The 14,009-nt window shown below is 62.7% G+C and overlaps 2 protein-coding genes across 8 annotated transcripts; one reads left to right on the top strand and one right to left on the bottom strand.

Moving 5' to 3' along the window:
- Positions 1-3,013: 3,013 nt before the first annotated feature.
- Positions 3,014-4,255, top strand: SMIM29 (small integral membrane protein 29). The gene is made up of 5 exons (XM_083878344.1): positions 3,014-3,167; positions 3,443-3,630; positions 3,708-3,733; positions 3,809-3,914; positions 4,146-4,255. Exons 2-5 carry the CDS (start codon positions 3,520-3,522, stop codon positions 4,206-4,208), a joined length of 306 nt encoding a protein of 101 aa, XP_083734470.1. The 5' UTR covers positions 3,014-3,167; positions 3,443-3,519; the 3' UTR covers positions 4,209-4,255.
- Positions 4,221-12,997, bottom strand: HMGA1 (high mobility group AT-hook 1). 7 transcript variants are annotated; one of them, XM_083878339.1, is made up of 6 exons: positions 12,755-12,997; positions 12,351-12,486; positions 8,215-8,319; positions 7,418-7,513; positions 6,979-7,029; positions 4,221-5,923 (listed from the first exon to the last, which is right to left on the bottom strand). In XM_083878339.1, the coding sequence occupies exons 3-6, from the start codon at positions 8,314-8,316 to the stop codon at positions 5,870-5,872; spliced, it is 303 nt and encodes a 100-aa protein (XP_083734465.1). In that variant the 5' UTR covers positions 8,317-8,319; positions 12,351-12,486; positions 12,755-12,997; the 3' UTR covers positions 4,221-5,869. The 7 variants fall into 7 exon arrangements, with proteins under 7 accessions (XP_083734465.1, XP_083734468.1, XP_083734463.1 ...); XM_083878342.1 differs by having other exon boundaries at positions 4,223-5,923; positions 7,430-7,513; XM_083878337.1 differs by having other exon boundaries at positions 4,224-5,926.
- Positions 12,998-14,009: the final 1,012 nt, after the last annotated feature.

Genomic DNA, 14,009 nt, shown 5'->3' on the forward strand with positions numbered 1-14,009 from the left:
CTGTTCTTGCATTGCTGAACTGGGAGATTGGGCAATGGTGACACCCAAGGAGAAAATCCTCCCTGCAGTGGCCTGGGACAGTCACAGCCTGGAAGAGGAACTGGAGGGGTGTCCCCAACACGCTGGTGTTGAGATGGGCAATGCACCCTGCAATAAATGGGCGTTTTAAGGAGAGAGCCTCGTGGAGCCTCTGGATGTGCTCCCACGCCTTTCACAAAACCCTTCCCAAGGGAGAGGCCGGGTGGAGCCTGAACGGGGAGAGCACCAGCACCCCCAGCCTGGCCACAGGAGGGTGAACTCCCGCATTTCCCTGCGAATAAACCTGTCCTGGCGAGGAGACCCATCCCTCAGCGAGCCTTTACAGATTCCCTTTGGGATGGGGATGTGAGCAGGCTCCCCCTACACACAACACGGGGGCTGGTGGAGCACTGGAGCCTCTTGCTGCAGCTGCGGCGCGGAGCCCGGGGCAGAATTAATCCGAGCTGACGGCGGCGTTAATGCCTGAGCGGGCCAGGCAGAGCCGGGGCGGCTGTGCCCCCTCGGGGACGGCGGCACCCGGCCCCCCGCCCCGGCATTTCTGCCTGGATGAGCAGCCGGAGGGATGCGCTGGCTGGAAATCCCGGCCACTCGCGCTCAGCTGCTTAAACGGGAGCTTAGCGGCTCAGCAAAGCTGTCCCCAGTGATGTGCTGGGGGCAGAGCAGAGCAGGGGAGGGGGCTGGTGTCTCACAGTGGGGTTTGGGGTAGAAATAAATACCCCGTGTTGCTGTTCCAGCTTTGCCCCCCTGGCTGAGGTCCCTTACAAAGATGCCTTGTCCCAGGATGGGTGGCCATGCTGCCCTCAGTCCCCCAACATCCTTCCCCACCCCAAGGTAAGCAAGGGAGAGATTTCTCCAGGGATGAGCAGATCCTGTGCTGCCCCTGCTTTGACTCCCCTTTTCCCCTCATCTGGGTGTTCTGGAAAGGAAAAAAATGGGGATGTGGGGATGCTGCAGGTGTCCTGGGCTGGCTGTGGCCGTGTGGATGGAGGGGTTTGATGACCCCCTGTCTCCTCCCAGGGATGCTGCTTCCCCTGGACCACGCATGCTCCTCCTGGCCATGTGCTCCCACTCGCTCATGCTCTCCAAGGAGCTTTCCTAGAAATTGATGGATTTATTTTTAGCCGTGGCACAGCAGGGTTCAGCTGGGAGGGGATGGGCAGGGCTGGATGGTGGCAGCCTGGAGGGCCCCCGAGGTGTCAGTGCTGGGCTGGGGGGGACTGCAGGTCCTGTCCCACTCTGTGGTTCCCCCATTGCAGTTGTGAACAGGGGCTGGGGCTGGTTTGGGAAGGGTCTGTGGGGCAGGGGGAGCCAACTCAGACAAGGAGACCAGTGCCACTGCTGGGGACAGCGGGGTCAGCACGGGCTGGTGGGGCCAGCGGGACCCCTGGGGACAATGGGACACTGGGAACAGCAGCTGTTGGCCACTCTGGGGACAGCTGTGTCCTTTTCTGGTCTGGAGAGGGGGAAAATAACCCTGCACGGGCTGGGCAGGAGGTGAGGGCAGCAGTGCAGGGACTGGAACAGGCAGTGGTTTAGGCAGTGGTATGGGCAGGGTGCAGGGAGCAGTGCAGGCCGGATAGAGACAAGCAGAGGTGCAGACGGTGCAGGCAGAGGTGCAGGCAGGGTGTAGACAGAGGTGTAGGCTGGATATAACTGACTGTGCCATAAGCAAGTTCCTCCCAGAGGCTGCAGACCAGGAGCTGCTCTTCCCACCAGCTCAGGAGGCTCTGGGTGCTCTGCAGTGGCCGAGGCCTGTCCTGCTGCCATCCAGGGGCTGTGTCCCCCCAGCTCCACCATGTCCAGACTCCTCTTTCACCTCGTTCCACTGGATGATTATTTTTTGTAGCTGTTGGGAAGCGCCGTGGGGCCCAGAGCTCCCTGGTGTCCCCCGCTCCTGCCTGACCCACTTAGCGGGACCATCTGGTCCCCGCGGGCAAAGCGGATTAACCCTGCAGCCAGATCAGGGCTGGGGAGCTGCCACCACTGTGGGTGACACTGCCAGTGCCATCACAGCCCCTGCCTGGAGTCCCCACGGGTCCAGCCTGGGGGAGAGAGGCCACAGCAGGAGCCCCTGGCCAGGCACCCACAGCAGCCCCAGTGTGGATGACCCTGCCTGTGTTCCCGGCACTCCTTGAAACCAGCCATCCCCAGCCCTGTGGGTTGTCTTCTTCCCTTCCCTTCCCTTCCCTTCCCTTCCCTTCCCTTCCCTTCCCTTCCCTTCCCTTCCCTTCCCTTCCCTTCCCTTCCCTTCCCTTCCCTTCCCTTCCCTTCCCTTCCCTTCCCTTCCCTTCCCTTCCTCTTCCCCCCCTCTTCATCTGTTCCTGTCCCTCCTTTTGTTCATCTGTCCACCCAATCAATGGGTGCAGGGATGCACCTACCTATTCGTGATGTCCATCCCTCCCTCCCTCCCTCCCTCCCTCCATCCATCCCTCTCTCCCACTCCCAGCTGTTCACTCACCTGGCCAGATGTGCAACTCCCCCATTCCTCCCTCCATCTGTCCGCCCACCCCTCCACTTCACTCACCTCTCCTTATGCCCCCAAGCCGGGGGCCTTTTCTTCCTTTCCCCCTATTTTTTCCCCGTTTTCCCCCTTCCTGGCTGTCCCTATTCCCCATTTTCCCCGGGTGTTCCCTGCCCTATTCCCTTTCCCCCCTTGGCGCCTTTTCCCGCCCCACCCCCTGCCGGTCTTTGCTGCCCCCTGCCGGCCGCGCGCCGCCACCGCCCCGCGCCCTCTAAGGTCCCGCCCCTTCACCTCCCTTCGCCCCGCCCCTCCGCTTCCCGCGCGCGCGCGCTCGGCCCCCCCCCCCCCCCCCCCCGCGCTCGTCACGCGCCGCGCGCGGGTTCCGGGTACGGGCGGCGCGCGCAGGTGGGCGGGGCCGGGCGGGGCGGGGCGCGCGCGCGGGGATCCCCGGAGCGGGGGGGGGCGGGGAGGGGAGAGCCCGGGGCATCCCGAACAGGACCAGGGGGAAAAGGGGGGAATTGGGGTGGGGGTCGGGGGTCCGAGGGGGTCCCTCCCGCTGGTGGAGGCGGGTCCCCCCCCCAGCCCCAGCTCTGCAGGAACGGGGGGTGCGGGGTGACCTCCCCACGGGGTGATCATTACCGGGGAGTTGGTTATTACCGGGCCGGAGGTGGGTTATTTACCTGTGTGCTGGTCATTCCCGGGCGGTGGGTCACTGCCGGGCTGGGCGGTGAATTCCCAGGCTGGGGGGTCATTGCCGGGCTGTGGGTCATTCCTGCACTGGGGGGTAATTCCCGGGCGGTGGGTGATTCCTGAGCTGGGGGGTCATTCCCAGGCGGTGGGTCATTCCTAGGGTGGGGTTCATTCCCGCGCTGGGGGGTCATTCCTGAGCTGGGGGGTCATTCCCTAGCGGTGGGTCACTCCCAGGCAGTGGGTCATCCCCAGGCCGCCTGTGGGTTGCAGACCCGTCCGTGGGGCCGCACAGGCGGGTCCCCCATGCGGGCCGGAGCCGGCGCTGGGCCATGAGCAACGCCACGGCCCCCACGGCCCCGGGCGCGGCGGGGGACTCTCTGGTGGGCTCCGTGCTGGGGCCCTTCCTCCTCCTCACCCTCCTGGGCGCCCTCCTGGCCGCGGTGAGTGAACAGGCGGGGGGCACCGGGGGGCGCCGAGCTCAGCCCCAGCCCCGCACCGCTGATGCTTTTCCGTACAGGTGATGTACGTCAAGAAGAAGCGCAGGTGAGCGGGGCCGGGGGCTGGGGGGTCCTGGGGGGGCTGCAGGGTCACCCACCGCTCACCCCCGACCCCCGGCAGGTCGGACCGGCTGCGGCACCGCCTGCTGCCCATGTACAGCTACGACCCGGCCGAGGAGCCGCCAGAGTCCGAGCAGGAGCTGCTGGTGGAGGCTGAGGACGCTCAGGTGGGTCGCTGTGATGGGAATTGGCGTTTATCAAGTTTTTTTCCATGAAAAATTGAACTCTGGGAATCGTGGAATCGTTAAGGTTGGGAAAGACCTCCAAGAATGCGGAGTCCAGCCTCGAGGGAGTCACGCTTTGGGTGTAATCCTGAGTTTTTTTGGGAGGGTTGGGCTGTGTGGGCAGTGCCGTCCCCACCCGCCGGGGCTGCAGGTGTGTCCCTGTGTGTGTTGCAGGTGGTGCCGGGCTGGGGGAGACCCTCACCCCCCCGGGCCCCGCGCAGGGACTGGAGGGCCTGACCCTGCCTGGAGCACCGGGACCGGCTCCTGCCCGCGGGAGGGACGGGAGGACAATGTCAGCACTGGCACCACCAGCCACAACGGGCAGGATGTGCCTGCGGTGGTGCCACAATGCCACAGCCACAGCCCCCACCTCTGAGCGCTGACCAGGACTGGACATCTCCCACCTCTGTGCCTGGTTTTGCCTTTTTTTTTTTTTTTTTTTTTTTGGCTTGAACTGCTTCAGCAGCCCCTGGGAAAGCTCCGGGAGGGCCCGCTGGGGCTGGCAGAGGGGCAGGGAGCAGCAGGCTCTGCTGGCATGGGATGCCTGGGGGAAGATGGGATGAATAAAGATGTCTCTGCCTTGGCCCCGAGGCTCCGTGTGGGGCTGGGGGTTCCCATGCCTTGGGCGGGAGTTTGGGGGGCAGCAGGGCTTTGCCTGTTTGTGTTTCCATCGGCAGCTCATCCCTGTGGAGGAAATACCCTGGGAAGAGCCACCCCTACCCCACACCCAGCTGAGGCCCACCAGGGACAGAAGCATCACAAAAACATCCATAAAATGTTTTATTCAAGTAACTGCAAATAGGAACCCAAAAGGTCGTTAACAGTGAACCAAAAAAATATAACCCAAACCAAAGCCCGATTCTCTCCCGCCGGGGCCGCCCGGCACCGACCTCCGGTCCCGCTGCAGCCGTCGTGCCGGGGCAGAGGGGCAGGGGGAGCATCCCATGGTCCCCCCACACCTCTGCCCTGCCAGCCTCGATCCCTTGAAGCAGCAGAGCAAACTAGACCTCAAAATATCAACTTTAAAAAAAAAAAAAGAAAAATGAAGCCCAAAAAAAATAAAAGGGGAAAAAAAAAAAAATTACCCCACAGCCCCCAGCAACACCCCGAAAACAGGAACCACCGAGCCCACGGGTGCCCCAGCAGCACGTCTGTGAGTTCAGAGAGTGGAACTTAAATATCCAGAGGTAGTTGTGAATGAAAGGAAAAAAAAAAAAAAAAAAAGTACTGAACAAAAAAAAATATATATATATAACCAGAACCTATGAGGAAAAAAGGCTGCCCGGAGCCAGCTGTGCTCGGGCACCCCTGGGGACTGGCACCCCCGGGGATGGGCACCCCAGGGATGGGCACCCAGCCCCGGCAGCGCCGCGGGAGCTGCTCCCGCACACACACAGTGCAGTCACCCAGGACTGGGGGGACACAGGGGGCTGCCCAGGGTAGCAGCAGGCCAGAGCAAAGATCTAATGTATTTTGGAGGGGGTGTCACACTTTCACTGCCCCCCACGTCTCTTCCCTGCAGAGGCCCCAGGGCAGAGCCCAGTGCTGGGGAGGGGGGGCAGCCAGCCCCACTTTGGCGGGGTGAGATCACTGCACGGGGGGCAGCTAAGGTGGGGGGTGCCAGCCCCGGCTCTGCCACGATCTCCCTTTCCAGTGGGGCTGCCCCGACCCCCAGGGCTGGGCAGGGGGAGCTGGGGCAGGTGCCCCCCCCGGGCGGGGGCTGTGGGGGCCGCCCGGGTTGGGCCATTTTCCAGTGCTGCCGTTGTCTGAGGGTGAGGAGGGAGCGGAGGAAGGGGGAGGAGGAGGAAGCCAGGGCGGCACGGTGGGTCTCTCCCCGTCCCTCTCCCCCGGCCGCTGCGGGGCCGTCGGGCGATGAGGTAGCGCCGGTTTGGGAGGTGTCACTGCTCCTCCTCGGATGACTCTTGGGAAATGTTCACCTCCTCCTCGTCCTGCTGCTGCAAAAGGCAAGGGAGCGTGGCCGGGGGGGTGTCAGGGACTGCAGCCCCACTTCACTGCCCTGGACAAAGGGCCGGCCAGGCACATCACACCCCTTGTGCAACGAGGGAAAAACTGAGGTACAGCACCCTCCTGGATTCAAGGACTGGTCCTGACTAAATCCCAGGTGAGAAGACCCCTGGGTGGGCTCACAATGAGGAGGGGAAAACACCCACGGAGTGCACAACAGCTCTGAGTGCAGGCCTGCCGTTCCCAGTGGCCACCAGGGGGGTGGTGGCTGCCCGTGTCCAGCCCCGGGTGTCCCTGTCCCTGTCCAGCCCCCACGCCGGGGTGGGCGGCCGTGACCCCGCACGCGGCGGTGACTCAGGGCTGAGTGAGCCTGAGTCACGCCGGCCCCCGCTTCCTCCCGCTCCATTCACAAAAAACGCCACCGCGCCTGCCAGAGCGGGACACCGTGTCCCCGGCACGGCCCCGCTGGCACGGGACAGGCTCCTCCCACACCCTCCCCGCGCTGCCTGTCCACCCTGGGATCCCCAAACAGCCCCTGGTGCTGAGACACCACTGGGTTTGCAGCCCTGGCTGGTCTCAACCCCCTTGGCTCTGCAAGGAATTTCAGTGGGAAAAGGAGTAAAATCTGGGACAGGAGGGGAAACTGTCCGGGTACCCGGCACCCGGATGAGCTGAGAACGGAGGGGGAAAGGAGGAAAAAATGGAATGGAGGAGGGAAAGCTCAGGGAAGAAAGGAGGTGGATGAGCCGTGGGCTGCAGGAATGCCGTGCAGGGACCCGGGCAGGCGTGTGCCAGCTTGTCCCCAGGGCAGGGCCAGCCACGCAAGGCTGGGGCCATGGGGAGGTTGAGGGGGCCAGGAATCCTCAACCCCCCAGCCCTAGGGGCTTCAGAGCCCACCCATTGCTGTATCCTACTCACTCAACTGCTCTGAGCTCTTCCAACCCCACCCCGCATTCCTGGGGGCTCTCTGGGGAGCTGCTGTGCCCCCAAAGTGCCCAGGCCCTGCCCAGGGTGTGGATGAGGAAGGGAAAAGCCCACTCACCGATTTTTTGGGTCGCCCTCGAGGTTTCCTCCCTGGTGTGACTGCAGCTTTCTGAGCCGGGACAACAAAAAAAAAGACTTTTTGGTTAGGCTGTCCCCAGGATGCTGGCGGGGGTGGGTGGTGTTCCCCTTCCTCCCAGCCATGATTCATCATCCCAGTGGCATCTCCTGAGGTGCTGCTGCCAGCCCCCCGAGCCCCCCCAGCCCCGGGATGCCCCGTGAGTCAGGAGGTGGGTGCAGGATGTGAGTCGCGTGTTTTGCAAACAGGTTTATCTCGGGTCTCCTGGTGTTGACACATGTCCCCCCCCAGCTCCCCCACCCTCCCTGGGCCAGATTCCACCCCCCCATCCCCACCTCCGAGGCAGATCTGCCCTGAATTGTCCATAATTGAGCTCAAAGCCAGCCTGTGGTACCAGCACCCAGCTGGAGCAGTCCCATACCTTGGTACCTACCCTGCCCTTTTGGGTGGCCTTGTTTTTACTGCCCTTCGGCCGTCCACGGGGTCTCTTGGGGGTCGGGGCCTCGCTGGGCTCCTGCTGGAGGGAGAGCACAAGGAGTTACATGCCCAGGGAGGCCTCCAGGGCACCCTGGGATGCTCCAGCCTGGGAGCCCCAGCAGACCCTGCCGGGGCAGAGATGCTCTTGCATGTGGTACTGGGAGCACTGGTCACACCGGGATTGGCCATCAGACACCAGGCACAGGCTCTTGTGTGTCCTTCAGCTGGGCAAACGTGACCTTTTCCACCCCCAGCATCACCCCCTCAGCTCAGCCAGGCTGTCCCCAAGGCCCCTCAGCCCAGACCTTGCTCACGGCTGGTGCTGCAGCTTAGGAAGTGTCAGGGAAGCCACAAATCACCTTTTCTGCAGGAAAACCATGTGCACAAACCCCACCTGCCTCGGGGGGGCTGAGGGGGGTTTGGTACTATAAAGGCTCCAGCAGCATCTTATCTCTCTGAGCAGCTTTTGCTAATGGGGCTTTAATTAGCCCGTCTGCAAAGGCAGGTTCAGCAGGGCCTGGGGAGGGGCAGCAGAGCCCCCAGCCGGGGCCAGGAGCTCTGGGGAGGCTCTGGAGCCCCCCAGGAGGGTCTTGCTGCTGGTGAGCCCTGGGGAGGTGCTGCCCAAAGGGGTAATGAGGCTGCACTGGGGGTGTCCCCAGCTTAGGGGTGTAGGTGTGGGGGGGTTTCCTGCTGCCCCATACCCTCCCCAGCCCTCCCTTTCTCATAGGGGATCCCACGTACCTGCGGCTTCTTCCTGGGCCGCCCTCGGCCCCTCTTCTCCGACACGTCTTTCTCCCCTTTGGAGGCCAGGGGCTGGCTGGATTTGGCGCTGGATTCACTCATCGTCTGTCCCAGCAGGGGTGAGGAAGAGTGGGAGGGAGGAAGGTCAGTCAGGCTCAGCTGTGGCCCACCATGTCAGCCCTGACAACCCCCAGCCTTACCCCTTTTACCCCCGCATGCTCCTGGCACTGGCTGGGCAATAAAACACTCTGGGGCTCCAGAGCAGAGCCCCAAGGCCATGGCACAGCCACCCTGCAGGAGCAGCCAGTGCCCAGCAGCTCCTGGGGTTCCCTCTGGTGTTTGGGGAGCTGCAGTTTGGCCAGCCCATCCTGCAGAGCCCAGCCTCTTTCCTCAAAAAGAGGAGAGTGGCTCTGGGTTTAATCTGAAATCCCAGATGTGCTGCTGGCACTGGGGAGTTGAGATAGGATGAGTGGTGGCACTGGGGACCTTGGTGTCCCCAGGGGGATGCCAGGGCCCTGGAGTGGGGCTCAGGGTCCCCCAGCCCTGCTGCACCCAGGGTGGCTGCTGCACCCCTGTTCCTGCCACCCAGCTGGGATTAGAGACAGGCACTTGACCTGGGGACACTGGATTGTCACCTCCCCTGTGCACATCCCAAAGGGCTGGGCAGCTCTCCGTTTTGCTTTTGGAGCAATTCCACAAAGGAAAAGGCTCCATCTTCCCCTCTCCACCTCGCTGCTTCCCAGGGGCACAGGGAAAACCTGCTTTTCCAGAGCTTTGGGGGTGGCTCCGTGCCCGGCTGCCAGCCCAGGAGCAGGGAGGATGGACTCAGGGTGGGAAGGAGCAGGATTGCTGCCACAGCCCTGTGCCTGTTGGTGACCCCACACAGGTGAGGTGACCACGGCCATGCTGGGGACACCTGCCCAGCAGGAGCAGAGGCAGCTCTGAGGTTGTGTGCCCAGTCTGTGTGTGCTGATTGGAGGCACCCCATGACCTCTGGGATAATAAATGCTCGGTTTTGAGGATCTGGTCCCAATTTGATGGTCTTGGAGCAGCTGGGATGGCGGGGCTGTGGGGGGCAGAGGGTGCTGAGCCCTTTGGGACACTGAGCCTCACTGGGGAGGGCATGGGCAGGACATGCAGCCTGAGGAGCCACACTCAGACCTCTGAGCCTTTTCAAAAAACAGGCGTCAGCTCCTGCTCCCCTCTGGAAGTGACTCATGAGTGCAGAACAACAACAACAAAAACCACCCTCGGAGTCTTTTTTTTTTCTCTTTTTTTTTTTTTTTTTTTGGGAGACAGAAACCATGCTGTAGTGTAAACACCCCGAAAATATTACTCACAGCATCCCAGAGCCCTTCAAGGAGTCTCTTAGGGAAAAAAAAGAAAAAAAAAAGAAAAAAAGAAGTATGGTTTAGATTTAGGCCAGCAAAGGGCCGGCTGCTGGTCGGGCTGGGATGGGGTTTTGTCTCTTTTTAAGTCAATCTCTGTCAGAGGCAGCTCAGCCTCGAGCTGCTCCGTGCCCCCTCCCACAGCTGGAAACAGATGGGCCCAGCATGGCCCCCACCCTGCCCTGCTCTCCTCCCCTGCAGGAGGGACCAGAGCCCAGGGCAGCTCCAGCTGGGAATGCCAAGGAGACCCTCCATGGGACTGGGGGTGCCGCTGGATCTGCCCCCTCCTCACACAAAAAGCAGCTGCTGCTAAAAGTTGTTGGTGCTAGGGAAAGCACGTGCAGCTCTCACCCACCCACCTCTCTGCATCCCACCCAGCCATCCCTCCTCATCCCAGCCACCCCTCTGCATCCCACCCAGCCATCCCTCCTCATCCCAGCCATCCCAGCCCTCCCTCCAGCACCTCAGAGCTCTCCCCAGGAGCTCCAGCACTGGGGGGGATTCAGGGGGCTCTGAGCCCTGCTCTGGCAGAGGGGGTTGTGAGGAGGATGCTGGAAATGGGGGATGCTTCTCTCCCATCCCTCCTCATCCCAGCCCACCCTCCAGCACCTCCCCAGGGGCTGGGGGGACTTGGGGGGCTCCAAGCCTTGCTCTGGCAGAGGGGGTTGGGAGGAGGATGCTGGAAATGGGGGATACTTCTCTCCCACCCCTGCTCCTTCCCAACCAAACCCCGTGTTCCCTGGAGCAGCCCCAGCTCCCTGCAGAGCCCCTGCGAAGTTGTTGGTGCTGGGGAAAGCACGTGCAACTCCCACCCACCCCTCTGCATCCCACTCACCCATCCCTCCTGATCCCACCCATCCCTCCAGCACCTCAGAGCTCTCCCCAGGAGCTGCGGGAACTCGGGGGGCTCCAAGCCCTGCTCTTGGGAGGAGGATGCTGGAAATGGGGGATACTTCTCTCCCACCCCTGCTCCTTCCCAGCCAAGCCCCCTGTTCCCGGGAGCAGCCCCAGCCCCCTGCAGAGCCCCTGGCCCTCTGCAGAGCCCCCAGCCCCCTGCAGAGCCCCCGGCCCTCTCCAGAGCCCCCGGCCCCCTGCAGAGCCCCCAGCCCCCTGCAGAGCCCCCAGCCCCCTGCAGAGCCCCGGCCCGGCAGCACCTGCCCAGGCCCGGGTGAGCTGGGCCCAGGCCGGGCACATGGCGGGAGCAGCCCCGGCCCTGCTCACACATCAGACCACGGAGGGAGGGAGGGAAGGAGGGAGGGAGGGAGCAGCTGGGTTGCCATGGAGGAGAGGAAGCAGCTGAGGGAGAAACCTTTCCAGGCAGGGAGGAATCAGTGGGGGGACGCGGGCAGGGGCTCCCCGCGGCCGGGGAGAGGGGGCGGGGTGGGGAAAACACATCTCGGCGCCGTTCGGGGGTGGAGGGGCCGCATCTGCCTCCGGATTGATGGAGCCGGGGGAAGGAAACCCCCTCCCCTCTCCGCCGTCCCCTTTGGATGCTGGGCCGCGTTTCTCCTCCCCCCAAGCCCATCGTTCTCTCGGCGCCAAAACGTGAGCGGGGCTGTCCCCGGCGGCCACCTCGGGGTGGCACAAGGGCCACCAAGCGAGCTATGTCCCCTCGGAGCCATGGATGCTCCGGGCCTGCCCCTGCCTTCCCCCAGCCTGCGCTGCTGCTCCCTGCTCACAACCCCACAAATCCCCCGCTCCCGCCACCTACTCTTAGATTAAACAAACTGGCCCAGGAGAAGCGGGGAGAAAAGCGGGGGCTTAGATGTTTTTTTAAAAAAATAAATTTAAAATTATATATATGTGTGTGTGTGTGTATATATATATATATATATAAAATATCTCTTCACGCCCAGAAAATCCAGGCTGATGGCAGCTGGAGAAGGATCCCAGCCGCACCTCCTGGCAGAGGGATGGGGAAGGAAGGAGGAGGGGAAAGGGACTCGTGGAGCAGAAGTTGAAGAGCCTGTTGGGCAGGGGCGCGGGCCCAGGGCGATGAGCGGCTCCCGCTCAGCCCCAACCCACCCCGGGGCCGCCAGCGAGGAAAGTCCCCCCCTTCCTTCCCGGGATGCATAATAAAAGGAAGTGATAAAGGAAAGGAAGGAGGGGAGGTGGAGGAGAAAGAAAAGAGGCAGGAAGGGCACCATCAGGGCTTTGTGAAGCGCCTGTCCTGGGGGGGCAATAAAACCCCTCTGGTGGAGCCCGCGGGGCTGGGACTGGGCTGGGGCTGGGCTGGGGGGTGCGGGGCTGGACTGGGGGGCACCATCGAGGGGGGGATTTGGGGGGGAAAACACCGAGCCCCAACAGCGCCAACTTCACCCCGAGCCGCGTGTGCGCCTTCCCTTCCTTTCCCTTCCCCGGGCCCGGCCCCACGCACCTTGCACGGCCCCTCGCCTTGCCCCAGGCCCCTCGCCTTGCCCCAGGCCCCTCGCCTTGCCCCAGGCCCCCCTGAGCTCCACGCGCGGCCTTCGCATCCCCCACAAACCCATAACTGCAGCAAAACTCTCTCGGCGTTATCAGACCCCCCCCCTGCCCATTCCCCCCACACACCCCAGCTCGGCCCAGGCCCGCCAGGTGCACCAGCCGCCCATTAACAACAATTAACAGCGCTAATAAAGCCGGCCGCGTGCAGCAAAGCCCAGCACCCACCGAGCCCCGCATGAGGGGAAGCAGAAAAAGAACCCCCGGCGCCCTCCGCAGCAGCAAAAAGAGGAGGAGGAGGAGGAGGAGGAAGGTTTTGCCACTCACCCTCAGCTTGATCGCGGAGCCCGGCGCTCGCGGTTGGGCTTTTATTTTTTTTTTTAGGGGGGGAGGAGGAGGAGGTTCGATGGTTTTGTTTTTCCCGGCGGAGAGAAGGGACCCCCCGCCCGCGGCGACTGCGGATCTGCAAGGAGAAGAGAGAGGCTGCGGCTCAGCCCCGCATCCCCGGCCCCGCCAGGCCCCGCGCCTTCACAGCGATAATAAAGAGACAGAGAGGGAAAAAAAAAATCGCTCCGGGAGGAAGGAAGCTGGGTCAAAATCATTTGCAGGGGGAGCGAAGGAGAAGGGAAGGAAAAAATAAAAAAAAAAATTTAAAAAAAGAGGGGAGGGGGGTGAAAGGGGGGGAGAGGGGGGGTGAAAAAAAAAAAAACGGAGCGAGCTCCTAGCCTTACTGGAGGGGATCCAGCTGCTAAAAATAGCAAAATCACACTCGAAATTAAATAAGGGCAAACAGGCGAAGGGAGCTCCCAGCGCCGGCCGAGCGGGGGAGGCGGAGCCGGGGCCGCATCACGGCGGGGGCGGCGCGGGGCGGGCCCGGCCCGGGGCACAGGCCCGTTCAAAGGGCTGCGGCGGGCCCGGCCCTGCCCGCCCTGCTCTGCTCTGCTCTGCCCGCCCGGCCTGCCCGCGGCTCCACACACGGGGGAGTGGGATACACGCCTTCTCCCGCCACGGGAATGGTCCCGCCTGGGGATGTGCGGGGGTGACCCCACAATAGGGGGTGACCGCACTATGGGTGACCCCACAATAGGAGGTAACCCCATTATGGGTGATCCCGCACTGGGTGACCCCACAATAGGGGGTAACCCCACTATGGGGTGACCCCACACTGAGTGATCCCACAATAGGGGGTGACTCCGCTATGGGTGACCCCACAATAGGTGACCCCCCAATAAGGGATGACTCCATAATGGGGGTGACCCCACTACAGGGAGTGACCCCACAATGGGGTGACCCCACTATAGGGGGTGATCCCACACTGAGTGACCCCACAATAGGGGGTGATCCCACACTGAGTGACCCCACAATAGGGGGTGATCCCACACTGAGTGACCCCACAATAGGAGGTAACTCCACTATGGGTGACCCCACAATAGGGAGTGACCCCACACTGGGTGACCTCGCAATAGGGGGTAACCCCACTATGGGTGATCACACAATCAGTGACCCCACAATAGGTGCTGACCCCACAATAGGTGGTGACCCCACACTGAGTGACCCCACAATAAGGGGTGACCCCACAATAGGTGGTTACCCCACACTGGGTGACCCCACTATGAGAGAAACACACACGTGGCTCTCCTTTCTCTGTATTTTGGGCTGGCGCAGGGGGTTTGGTGTCCCCGTGGGGACAATCCGAGGCCAGGCCGTGTGCCCATGGCCGGAGCACGGTGCTCCTTCTGTTTGCTGCCTCCAGGTCAAGCCCCACAAAAGCCTCCCCATCTGGAGGCACCAGCACTGGGGTTTGGAGGGCTGGTCCTGCTCAGTACAGTGAGGTTTGAGGGGTCCATGAGCAGGTTCTGCTCGGTGCAGTGGGGTTTGGGTTATGGTTATGAGCAGATTCTGCTCAGCACAGTGAGGTTTGGGGGGTTCACAAGCAGATTCTGGTCAGTACAGTGGGGTTTGGGGGCGCTGGCCTGTTCACCTCAT

Source organism: Zosterops lateralis, assembly GCF_965231275.1.
Source record: "Zosterops lateralis genome assembly, chromosome: 26".
Lineage (NCBI taxonomy): Eukaryota > Metazoa > Chordata > Aves > Passeriformes > Zosteropidae > Zosterops > Zosterops lateralis.